At 45.7% G+C, this 13,422-nt stretch overlaps 1 protein-coding gene across 1 annotated transcript in view; it reads left to right on the forward strand.

The window, feature by feature from the left end:
• TECTA (tectorin alpha) overlaps positions 1–13,422 on the forward strand; it is a 76,292-nt gene that overhangs the window by 45,575 nt on the left and 17,295 nt on the right. Inside the window, exons 11-12 of the mRNA XM_028707525.2 lie at positions 4,726–4,925; positions 12,880–13,263. Coding sequence (XP_028563358.2) covers positions 4,726–4,925; positions 12,880–13,263 — 584 coding nt within the window. The remainder of the gene's footprint in view (positions 1–4,725; positions 4,926–12,879; positions 13,264–13,422) is intronic.

The following is a 13,422-nucleotide window of genomic DNA, read 5'->3' on the forward strand; positions in this document are numbered from 1 at the left end:
GCTGTTGTCCTTGTATTGTCTGGAGTGCCATGTGGGACAAATTTGCCCCAGAAATTAGCTCACCAACAGGGGAGAGCCCATAAGCTGTGCATGCAAAAGGTCCCAGTTTCAGTCTTTAGCACAGGGATGGGAAACCTCAGGCCTTGGAGCCATGTCCAGCCCTCCAAGCCTCTGTCTGGCCCTCAGGGATCTTCCCAGGCCACAGCCTCTCCCCTGTCAGGTATCCTACTGCTTCTGCTTTGCAGAACCTTGAGTATTTTTGCCTGGCTGCAGCGTGTCCTTGAATTCTGATAATACAGTCTGCACCTGTATCACAATTGTTTTTAGATGTTTAACCATTTGTGTGTTTGTTGCCCCTGGGAAGGAAGAGTGGGACATAAATTTAATAAGCAATAGCGACAAATAATAATGAAAATGTGATGATGCTGAAAGTTATAAAATTAGAAGGAAAGCAAGCAAGCAAACAAATAAATAAATGATACTAACATGTGCTTCATTGGATATTCATTGGAGGATAGAGAGGGGTGTATTTAGTAACAGGTCTGCTGTACAAAGGTAAAAAAACAAAAATACGTTAATTGCTCCATTCAGTTTTGCATCTGGCCCTGCAGGGTGAAATGGGTCACTCCTGATTGCACCCCCTCAAAAAAATGCACCTGGGGCAACGCGCGCCCCCCCAGCCCCCCATGCTATGCCACTGGTCAGATGTGTAGCTTCATACACTCACTTTGCTTTTGAAGCACTATCTAAATAATAAATGCATTTGACTCATCCAAAAAAGAACTGGGCCTTTGTGAGTATTCCAATCCAACATTTACAAAGCACTTGCTGTCATTGTGGTCCTTGCTCCAAGGCCTAGAAACTTTACTTGTAGCAGGGAGGAGAAACAGTCTTCTCAGTGTGAGTTGCATGCAGAGTGCCATTGTCTCTGCCAGGGATGCTGGGTCTTGTTTGTGGTCCTTGACAGGAAAAGACATATCCCTGGGATCTGGGAGCACCAAAAACCACCACCTCTGCCGTTCACTGTTCCAAGGTAAGCTTCTGGGGGATCTTGGAACAGAGGGAGACAGATGTGGCTCATTGGACTGAGCCAAGCACAGTCTGACTAATTGTAATGAGAAATGCTAAACTTTTCCAGACATGACCTGCTTGTTTCGAACCTGTTGTGCTACAGAGTAGGCCCACTGAAGTTACTAGACATGACTAATGTAGGATCATTAATTTTGGTGGGTCTGCTCTCAATAGAACTTAGTTGGCTACAACCAACAGTGCAGTAGCAAATTCAAAAGTGCTGGGTCCCTTAGTAATAGTCACAGCCACACTCCTCCTAAGATTACACAACCATCTAAGATTATACAATAATAATAATTTGAGATGCACTGCAATGATCAATGCAGAGATCTCTGTGTTGCCTTTCAGCCAGACGTATTTTCTGTGCACGCACATGGGCAAATGATTTGGAGTGCTCCGCACCATTCTCTTAAAACTGAAGCACCTTGTGTTTTCAGAGTTCCTAAATGCTTTGCTTTGGAGCATCCCGTGGCTAAAAAGCTCTCCTTTCATGTTGACTGTGTTGCTCTAGGATGTTGGAGACAGGGACCCTACGGCAGAAATAGTAATGAATTTTAAACCCACTGCAACCTCATCACTGAATACAAACCTACATAAGGAAGGACAGTCAGCTGCAGCATTCTACCAGATTGTCCCCTGCCAATGTACCCCCTACACCAGGTGTCCCATGCCTTCACCAAGGTGGAAGGGGAGTCAGGTACCCCCACCCTGGTTAGAAGGGAAGAATTGTTAAACAAGCAAAGGTATTTTTCTTGCACATCCAAACCCCGTTCTGGAAAGATGTAGGTTAAATCTCTAGTCCCAGTGGCAGTTGTTCTTCATTTGTCAAATGCAAATGTTATTAGTTTATACATGCGAGTGAAAGAGTACGTATTTGTTCTAAGGAGGCTTGTCTCTGTGGTCAATAGGATTACAATGTACCGTTCAATTACGCTCCTCATAAATGAAGATGCAAAACTCCTCCAGCAGGCAGACCGTTTGGCAAATCAATTGAAAAGTCATTTTCATCACTAATAAGATTTAAAAATTAAATTTGGATCATTTTCTATTCACAAATTGATGGCCTAAATCAGCTCTGCGCCTGAAATTCAAGGACCTGAATGCAGCTGTTAGATGGGGAGAGGAGGAGAAGCAGAGGACTTGTGGATGTTCACCATTCTGCCCTTTCATCTTTTGAATGTTTGTAGTAGCTTGGCTTTTCAGACTCTCATAGGGTGGATACAGTTGTTTTTCAGAGGCACAGAAAGGTGCTCTAGAAGAGCAGGGAGGTCAACAGTAGGTGGCGCCAGAGCCACTGGCAGGCACAACCAACTTATTCTAGTTTCATCCCCATCCTTCTTCTTGCTGAGTTCTTCAAGGAGAACACCAAGGCTAGATCGTTATTCATTTCATTTCATGGGCAAAGCCTGCCGGATTAGGCCAACGGCCCATCTAGTCCAGCATCCTGTTCTCATAGAGGCCACCCAGATGCCACATGGAAACCCTCATGCAGGACTTAGGCACAAGAGCACTTGCTCCTCCTGTGGTTTCCAGCAATTTGCACTCAAAAGCATTACTGCCTCTGAATATGGAGGCAGAGCACAGCCGTCATGGCTAGTAGCCATGTATTGCTTTCTCCTCTGTGAATTTGTCTAATCCTCTTCCAAGCTGGTGGCCATCAATGCCTCCTGTGGAAGCAATTCTCAAGCGGGAGGCAGCTGCCCATCAGCATCAACGCCTGAACTGGATGTAAGTAGGAAATCAGGCAGGTCGGAGCAGGTGGAGGGCAGACTAAAGCTGGTAGGGTAGTGTGCCGTGCACTGTAATGGACCAGCCTCCACTTTGGTTGTATCTGGTGCACACACACACACACACATTTTTAATCCTCCTGTCATTTCTGATCAAAGTTTTGATGCACTACCAAAAAATAACCCCACCCCACTTAGGTCAGAGGCTATAAGGAACTGGTTTTGCTTTTCAACCTGGAGTGGGGGGACAGCCAAGTGTCTAACCTCCCCCCCCCCCCCACGGCCTGCTGTTACCCACCTTTTTGTGTCAGGTTGACAATAGCAGAGGAAGCAAACTGCGCCCTCAAAGGACTTGATCTGGCCTCAAGACTGCCATTTGCTGACTCCTGTGTTGGTCAGTGGAGCTGAAGAAAGGTGTTTGCACAATGTGAGCCTTGGTGTCTCTGTTGTACTGGTTTCCAGTGGCAGAGGAAGGGGTGGGGATGCGGTCCGCCACAGGTGCCATCTCTCAGGGGGGTGACAAGAAGGCACCCCGTGGGGGGCTCACCCCGCCGCCCCCAGGCGCGGCAGCACGAGCCACTGTCATTGTACTGCCACAGCCGCGTGCGGCAGATCCGGAGGATCCCTCTGCCACGAGCGGAGGACCGTGCTGCCGCCTCTGCAGCTGTGAGTGGAGGGTCCCTCCGCTGCCACTGCAGCTGCAAGCATAGGATCCCACCGCCGTCTGTACGGTGCTCGAGCAGCGCTGGCGGTATCGTCGCCGCTGCGTATGCATCGTACATAGCAGCGCCATGCATGCACTGCACATAGCGGTGGCGTGCATGCGCTGTTCGGGCGGTTTGCCCCACCCCTGTGGGCAGTTCGCCCCACCCAACACCCCGCACTGGGTGCTTTTCCTTCGCCCCTACTGGTTTCAGAACTCTGAATAATATACTGTCTCTCTTCAGATCTCCAGATTTTCTTGTGTTCAGAATAGAGCCTTCTTCATTACAGTTCCCATTTAGGTATTAGGTGGCTGCTCCATGTCAGGACTGCCTCTCCTCAGTACAGAAGCTCAGACAAAAAGCCTACCCAGGCCAACTCTCTGTTCTCACAGGGGTCCACCTAATAATAATAATAATAATAATAATAATAATAATAATAATAATAATAATAATAATAGTGGCTTACCTCCAGGCCCCACAGAACCTTTGCTCAACTCATCTGTGCCTGTTATCAGGCTATGCTTGCGTCTCATTCTTGTCGTTTGACCATAAAGTGTCTGGAGCCAACGTGCCACGTAGATCTCCTCCCCTTTTCCTGTCTCTCAATAAGTATTGTCTTCATTTGTTGGAGAGGGGGAAAAGGAAGCACTCCTTTTGGCTTAGTCTTTTCCTTGGTGGCAACTGCAGCACTGAATTTTAGAGGGACCATGAGGAAGATGGTGGCAATTCCCCCCCATATTTCAGGTTCCTTGTTGGGGGCAAGAGTGCTGAGCAAGGGGGGTGGGCCCGCTGCTTCTCCCACTTGGTTTCAAGGACAGAGGCAATGCATCTCTGGGAATTACAAAGAGCCAGTGTGTTGTAGTGGTTAAGAGCGGTAGATTCGTAATCTGGGGAACCGGGTTCGCGTCTCCACTCCTTCACATGCAGCTGCTGGGTGACCTTGGGCTAGTCACACTTCTTTGAAGTCTCTCAGCCTCACTCACCTCACAGAGTGTTTGTTGTGGGGGAGGAAGGGAAAGGAGAATGTTAGCTGCTTTGAGACTCCTTCGGGTAGTGATAAAGCGGGATATCAAATCCAAACTCTTCTTCTTCTTCTCGGGCCCTTGGTCATACTCGGCCTTCTGGTGTGCATGCGCTCCCAAAGACAAGAGGGGAACATTGAAGTTTGACCATCAGGCAGGGGTGTGTTGCCGTGTTAAGAAGCTTTTCCTCTTTTTTCCCAGCGGTCAGCTGCCCTCCCAACAGTCACTATGAGAGTTGTGTGAGTGTGTGCCAGCCCCGCTGCGCTGCCATCCGGCTGAAAAGTGACTGCAACCATTATTGCGTCGAAGGATGCCAGTGTGATGCAGGCTACGTCCTCAACGGCAAGAGCTGCATCCTACCTCACAACTGTGGCTGCTATTCTGACGGCAAATATTACGAGGTAAGGCACCAATTCCAAAATGGCGGCTCCCAGGGCTTCTCAATTGTTTTGTGAGCATCTTCTTAGTCATAAGAATATAAGGAGGCTTCTAGTCACGTTGGTTATGATCTGCCTTCACAGTTGGAAGCACAGGAGCCAACTCTTAGAGGCTGAGGAGTCTACAGCCCCCCAATAAAATATTTGAGGGGGCTGGGGCCCCCAACGCTGATGGACTTTGCCATTGAAATGGGGCCTGTGCATTGTGTCATGTGATCGATTATGCAGGGCAGGGTTTATTTGGGCTCTCCACAATATTTTGTTCAAGTTGGCACCCCTTGCATGTTTCCCACAGGCAGATCTGGTTGGCCCCTATGAGAACAGCATGCTGAACCAGATGGGCCATTGGACTCAACCAGCAGGCTCTTCTTTATGTTCTCAGGTTAAAATTTAGGAATAGTGGCGTGTTTCACAATAACTTTCTTATCCTACAAATATTTTCTTTGAAGTATGTTGTCTTGATTTCGATGGGCTTAAGAGTGCTATTCCCTACCCTAGTTCTGTATCTGATGAAAGCGAGCAATAGGGATCGGCTCTTTTTGAAAATATGGTGGAGAAAAGCACCCTGCAAAGTGTCTTTCCTTCAAATAACCCCAGGGTCAGGATTATCAAATACCCCCAGGGATCTGCCAATGTGGTGGTGGTGGGGATGCTACTTATCTGAATGGGGAGCAAGTTTATCGCTTTCTTTTTACCTTGCCTGGCATCGTCTATGTTTTGGTGGACTCAGATAAGCTCCCTTTTAAAGGCAAAACTCATCTTAGAAGTTCAAACTACTTTTAAATTGAAATTATGAGTGTTTGCTTGCATGGTTGTTGTTTAAAAAAAACAATTAAAAATGAATATATGTATTATATTCTTTCTGTGACTTGGATGAATTTTCCATGAGGATCAGGCTTAAAATATCCAAAGGGGATATCAGAATGAAGCGAGATCCTGCTCAAAAGCTCCTTTGCATTCATCAAGATTCATTTTTAAAACATGTGCCAGCAAATCTGAAGCACAGCTTTCATGGTTCATGTTGCTTTAAGGAGGAATGGGGGGGGGGAGGACCTCTCTGTTTTAACGCGGGCTCTGATGCTTCCATGCTGTCATAAGTGTTGCATAAAAACGAGGGTTTCTTCAAGGAGCTCTCCTCATCTATATTCTTCCAAGCAGCAGCAACAATGACAAAAAAAATAAAAAAAATAAAAACCAGCTGTAGAATTTGAAATCGCACACTGCAAATTATGGTGTTTTTCTACCCTAAGTTGCCTGTGGGATTGGATTGTAAATGGTTTCCAAATGAGAAGAAACCAGAGGATGGAGATGGAATGCTCTCTATCTGCCGTCGTTGCGTCTGACAATGTCTCTGCCTTAATAGCTTGATTTTGGGGGATGTAAACACAATGCCCTTGGGAACTCGCTCGCGCTCCTTCAGAAGGGTGAAATTTCCTCGTAGATAATTTGCGGGTGCTGCAGGCAGCTGTATCTCTCTCTCTGTCTCTCTCTGCTATGCTAGTTTGCATTGCTGTCAGCTTTCGGTCTCCTTCTCCATTACCTTACAGCGTGATCCTGAAATAATGAACAACGGTGGTGCATTTAGTGGCATAGTTCTGTGCGTTATGTAATATTAATCAGTTTAATCCACACAATGGAATGACAAATTCCCTGTAATGAGGCTGAGCTTCCAGACTTGCTTTTGCATGGTGGGGTGCGGGGGAATACGGCAAAATTAAACTTTAATTTGATGACCTCATTTGCATGAACCGAGAGGGAGATCCTTCCCTGTTGCTTATGCCAGTGTGACTACTGAATCCCAAGGATTTACTCCTAGTTTATATCAGTGAAAGATATAAATTCAGGAGAAAAGAAATTTTTATGCTTTGAATTCACTGATCTGAAATAATAAATGGGTGAGACAGGAGCACAGAGACCAGAATGGAGCCTTCTTGTTTTGTTTTGGGGATAATGAATAAATGTGTAGCATTTCAGTGATGCCCATAGTTCCAGCTTGTGACAACCCTCGTTTTTTAATACTAGTCCTGATAAATCACTATCCCTGTTTGTCTCTATTTTTGCTGTGTGCTGATGCCTTGTAAAGATTTTGGCAGTGTGAGTTGCTAGAGTTGTTGCCAGTCTTCAGAGCTGAGCTTCCAACTCAAGTTACATCTCTAGGTCAGAAGCAGGTTCTTCTTGCATCTAGCGCACATGCTTAGAAATGTATGTTCATTGGCAGTCTGTCGTGTGATAAGAGCACATGATTTGTATGAGGACTCAAGCCCTGCCTTGAAGAATTGAAATTCTGGAGAACCACAAAACTTGAAAGATCATGTTGTTGTTGTTGTTGTTGTTTAATCATTCAGTCGTGTCCGACTCTTTGTGACCCCATGGACCAGAGCACGCCAGGCACTTCTGTCTTCCACTGCCTCCCACAGTTTGGTCAAACTCATGCTGGTAGCTTTGAGAACACTGTCCAACCATCTCGTACTCTGTCATCCCCTTCTCCTTGTGCCCTCCATCTTTCCCAACATCAGGGTCTTTTCCAGGGAGTCTTCTCTTCTCATGAGGTGGCCAAAGTATTGGCGCCTCAGCTTCACGATCTCTCCTTCTAGTGAGCACTCAGGGCTGATTTCCTTAAGAATGGAGAGGTTTGATCTTCTTGCAGTCCATGGGACTCTCAAGAGTCTCCTCCAGCACCATAATTCAAAAGCATCAATTCTTCAGCCTTCTTTATGGTCCAGCTCTTACTTCCATATATCACATAGAATCATAGAATTGTAGAGTCATAAAGAAACCCTGGGGGTCATCTCTAGTCTAAGCTCCTGCAATGCAGGAATGTCAACTGAAGCATCTCTGACAGATGGCCACCCAACCTCTACTCAAAAACCTCCAAAGAAGGAGAGATCAGCACCTCTTGTAGGAGTCTGCTCCGCTGTCAAACAGCTCTTACCACCAGAAAGTTCTTGCAGATGTTTCATCAGAATCTCACTTCTTCTAACTTGAATCCATCATCTCGGGTCCAAGTTACAAGAAAAGAGATTCCAACATCAGGATAATTACATTCTGATCCACACATTAGTCTAAGGATGCATTCAGATGTGGGGAATAATATTTTAGTTTTCCTGATTATTATGCTAGCAGTTCTAGCTCATTTTTAATGTTCCTTTCCCACTGCAGTACCTGTTGCTTTATGGAACTGTGGCTTTTTGACCGATATACTGGCAAGCTGTGCTAAATTTCATTCACACCAGTGGGCGAGCTGCAGCAAAACAATGATTGTTATTGAACAACATCACTACTCCCCCAGCCTTTCTGCACATGCCTTCTGCTCCTCCATGATTCCCCCATGAAAAGAGCAAGGAAGAACTGTATGCCTGTATATCACCCCAGATTTCCTCACTCTGCTCCTGTGATTTTCCAGCGCAAAGGGTCTGCAAATTGACTTATTTTCTGAATCAAATAACATGGCAGTGAGTGCTAAACACGTTACGTTCCTTCAGTTTTCCAAAAGTGACTATTATGTCACTTGAAAGCCCATATATAATACAAAAATTAAGAGGCAGGGTAATTCTGGGGGAATGGAATAAATCATTATGTGAATGTAACCTAAAAGGTGCAGATCCAATCAGTTTGTATCCAAATTCCTAGAAACTGAACTACTCAAGCAACCCTATATGTCTCCCGTGAAATGTTGAAGGGTATAGATAATTTGTTATGGAATTATTTTGATGTTCAAAAGCACCCTTTACCTTTTCTTTCAAAGTCATAACTGCAACCCTTTCGCAAGGTCTGTTGTATTGCCGGTTCGGACGGCAGGATGGCTGCCATGAATAATGGCTCGTGTAGCCAGCTTTGCCTCTCCACTTTCTAGCAGTTACTTTCTTTTACAATGTGGCTACCACAGCCCCTTATCAACTGAGAAGCAAGCTCATGCGCTCAATTATTCTATAAATCTAATAACAAGAGGGGTGGAATGTAATGTGTGCTCCTCTGCAAAAGTACACATCGGTGGTCAACAGGATATTTGTTGAGCTCTGTTTGGAATGAGGAGTGAAGCGAGGTTGCTGTGGAAACTGTAACTTTGAATTTCCTTGCTTTTACGAGCGATAAAGGTGTCAGCGAGTAGTATTGGTTTGCAATTTTTCACACCCCTTTTTGGGCGGCCAGAATTAAGCCCTCAAGTCAGGTTGTGTGTAAAAACAGAAGGGGAGGAAGGCAAGCAGCACTGGAAAGCTTGCTGACCTTGCAGTGCTTTGGCCGACTTATAGGGAAGTGATCTAGAGTCTCCTTTCATTCATTTGCCCTTGTCTGTTGGAAGCAGTGCTTTTTTCTGGCACTACTCAATGGTACGTTCCCTGCACTCTCATGGTCCCTTCCAACTCTACAATTCTACTATTCCTTCCCCCATTACCCATGCCCAGTTCCTAAGAAAAAGGCTGATTAGGTGGAAAGGCAACTGTCAATGCTTTTATTCCAGACTGTCACTACAGTGGTACCTCGGGTTACATACACTTCAGGTTACAGACTCCACTAACCCAGAAATAGTACCTTGGGTTAAGAACTTTGCTTCAGGATGAGGACAGAAATCGTGCTCTGGCAGCCCGGCGTCAGCAGGAGGCCCCATTAGCTAAAGTGGTGCTTCAGGTTAAGAACAGTTTCAGGTTAAGAACGGACCTCCAGAATGAATTAAGTACTTATCCCGAGGTACCACTGTATTTTCAGGTGGGATTCAGTCACATGCTGGCAAATTCAAGTTGTCAAACTAAAGCTGATTCTCTTGTGCAACAAACCTGGCTGCTTCCTCCCAAAATTGGACTTTATGAAATAAGGAAAGTGTCGAGAAAATGCACTAGAAAGTGGGGCATAAACAATTTCTTGATACAATGTCATCTAACCTGCCCGCAAATGAATCGGAATGAAAACTCAGTAGATAACCAGTGTTGTCTAACCTACCTGCAAACTTTGGACATACAAATTGGGATGAATGGTGAATAAACAGCAACCTTTTCCCACAGTTAACGATAGTTCAGGAATTGTGTTCGGCAGGCTCACACATGTATGTATGCCACTTGATTATTCAGCCATTGATAGCTCTCAATTGATTGTGAACTATTTCCACCCTACAACTCTTGTTTCACTCAAATGTAACACCATACTATGGTTTGGCATTGTGTGTGCGAACAGAGCCTCATGTTCAGCCATTTCTTTCTTCCATTGCATAACACAACTTCTTCACTTACTGTTGGGTTCTCAGCAAACCATGGCCTGCCCTTAAACCAGGATACAAAACCTTATTTATTTCCTTGATTGGGATCCTGGTTTGAGGGCAAACTGTACTTTGAATAAACCATAGTTTGCTGTGTTCAGACACAATGGCAAAGGTGGAGAAGGAAGCAGGAATGCACAAGCACAAGGCTCTACTCATGCATGTAAGCCCAAACCATAGTTTGGTGTTACAACTGAGCAAATCATCACCCACTGCTATGATCACCAGTTGATGAACATGCATCTGTGAATGAGGCTGACAGATGAATCCAGATGTGCACTTAATATAATGAAAGTCCCAAGTTTTTCTTTTGTATGTATGACTGTTGCTCTTTGCCAAGCCTACTAGTGCACACTTTAAGGATTTTCTGGCCATGTTTAGGAGCACACACAGGCATCACATCACAGATAGGCAGCCATTCTCCAGGAAACGACCCTTTGGGATGCCTGCATGTACTCTGGGGAGAAGCACACAGACAAAATCCACAGGTTTCAGTGTGATAAATGCCTAAAGTCCCTGCCAGTGGGTTTTCAGCCACCCGCAGATCAGTTGACAACATGCAGGTTGTCTGTTTAAATAGGTACTACATGACTGCCCTCTCCTGGTTGCAAGAAACACTCTATATCAATCAGCACAAGAGACTGCAGAGCCCTGTTCTGTTGAAAATGTCTAGAAACCAAACCAAACCAAAGTAAGTTTTAGGGTCAGGCCACGATCTGCTTGAAGAGATGATGATGGTCTTTGTTTCTAAAGAGAAGTATTTATATATTGCCCTCTCCCGGAACACCAAGGTAGTATACAAATGAGTGGCTACTCAAGGGACATTTTTAGGCAACTGCTCAAGTGTACTGGCATAAAAGGGTATTCAGGAGATTCTTGAAAGCCCATAGTAAGGATACCTGCCAAATACAGATTTGGAAGAGTGTTTCGCAGGATGGAAATAGCAACACTAAATGCTCAGCTCCTAGTGGAGGCCAGTGTGGTGTAGTGGTTAAGAGCGGTGGACTCGTAATCTGGTGAACCGGGTTCGCTTCCCTGCTCCTCCACATGCAGCTGCTGGGTGACCTTGGGCTAGTCATGCTTCTCTGAAGTCTCTCAGCCCCACTCACCTCACAGAGTGTTTGTTGTGGGAGAGGAAGGGAAAGGAGATTGCTAGCTGCTTTGAGACTGCTTAGGGTAGTGGTAAAGCGGGATATCAAATCCAAACTCTTCTTCTTCTTCTTCTTCTTGGGCCTCTATAATACAGCAGACAACAGCACTTCTCCAGATTCCCTCAGTGTTCGGGGTGGGATATAGGGCTCTGTGAGTTCTTAAAGTACCCTGGACCTAGTAGTAGTAACAACAACAAAAATACCGTAATTCTTGTTTTGTAGCCAGCATTGCTCAGTATGAATGGGATCCATTTCTCACATTGCTTTTTCTGACCAGGGAGCATCATTTCTTTTTCTCAATCCAGGTATATCACATCAAACAGCTGAAACCTGGTAGGGGTCTTAAGACACACAATTGTCCGAATGTGGAAAAAAAACAATTTCATTTGATTCTTTTTAAAATGTATCTCTCACTTTCTCTTCAAAAGAAATCCAAGCAACTAACAATGTGGGTATAATTAAAACAATCTGGACCATCACAACACTAAACAAAATTGGCGCAACAGCAAACAATAAAGCACTGAAGCAAACCTGCACAACCCCATCAAAGCAGTAAGCAAAGAAATGAAATCAATATGAAGACACAATCTCATCAACAGCAACAAGAAGGACATTCAGAAATGGCAGTCAGCCACCACTAAAAGCCTCCCAGAAGAGCCAGATCGTATCTAGGAGGCTGACAGACAAGGGCTGTGTACACACTATTCATTTAAAGCGCACTCTCTTCCTCAAAGAATCCTGGGAACTGTAGCTTATCCCCCCCCCCCACAGAGCTACAATTCCCAGTACCCTTAACAAACTCTAATCCCCAGAACTCCTTGAGGGAGTGGAAATGTGCTTTAAATGATGGGAGCCAGCATGCTTTCCTGGGTACAGTGTTCTGTAGGGTTGGTAACATGACCAAAATGGTATCACTCCTCAGACCCACCTGTCAGGGAGAGGCAAAAGGGAAAAGATGAAAGGACAGAAACCAGCAGTTATAGAGAGCCTAAAGAGATTATCAGCAGCTTGTCGTCTGACAGTCAGTCTGACGTAGAGGGGGAGGAGGAGGAGCCTGGGACAAGTCATGCTGTACACAGAGGAAGTAAGGGGAGGAGTTTTCGCAGACTTGCATGTTGGGTGCGGAAAAGGAGGAAGTAACATTAGAGGGAGCAACTGCGCACAAGGGGAAGGAGGTTAATGGAAATGCTGGAGATGTACGTTTGAACTTTGTCAAATAGATCAATTGTTTGGAACTGGCTGGGAGCCCGGAGTCTTATCTATGGCCAGCTGGACAGCACTAAGCCTCTGACACCACCCACCCCACTTGTTAGCCAGCAGGCACAGAACAGGACCCAGAACCTCAGGTGTTGAAAAAAGTGCATGTACTTTGGATTCTTGTTTTTGATTTGGGCATTCATTGTGACCACATATATACCCTTTTTGGGGCCTTCACTGTGGGCCTTCATGTTATTGCTTTTCATGTTTCATGTTTCGTTCACGTTATTGCTTCCTTCTCTTTCTTGCTCATTTCCTGCAGCCCAAGCAGCTCTTCTGGAGCAGCGACTGCACCCGCCGCTGCCGCTGTTTCCGCCGCAACCTCATCCAGTGCGACCCGCGGCAGTGCAAGTCGGACGAGGAGTGCGCCCTCCGGAATGGAGTTCGTGGCTGCTTCAGCAAGAAGAGTTCCTACTGCATTGCGGCAGGTGGAGGGGTGTTCCGCACGTTTGATGGTGCCTTCCTCCGCTTCCCTGCCAACTGTGCCTTTGTCCTCTCCACAATCTGCCAGAAACTCCCTGATGTCTCCTTCCAGCTCATCATCAATTTTGATAAGTGGTCGTCCCCAAACCTGACAGTCATCTCACCTGTTTACTTCTATATCAATGAAGAACAGATTCTTATCAGCGATCGTAATACTGTCAAGGTACAATACTGACTCATTTAGAATGCTAGACCGTAAGAGCCTGCTGGGTGAAACCAGTGGCCCATAGACCCAGCATCCTGTTCTCATAGTGGCCAACTAGATGCCCACAAGCTGGACCTGAGCACAAGAGTGCTCTCCCCTTCTGGTGGTTTCCAGCAA

The sequence above is a fragment of the Podarcis muralis genome, chromosome 15 (genome assembly GCF_964188315.1).
Source record: "Podarcis muralis chromosome 15, rPodMur119.hap1.1, whole genome shotgun sequence".
Taxonomy (NCBI): Eukaryota; Metazoa; Chordata; class Lepidosauria; order Squamata; family Lacertidae; genus Podarcis; species Podarcis muralis.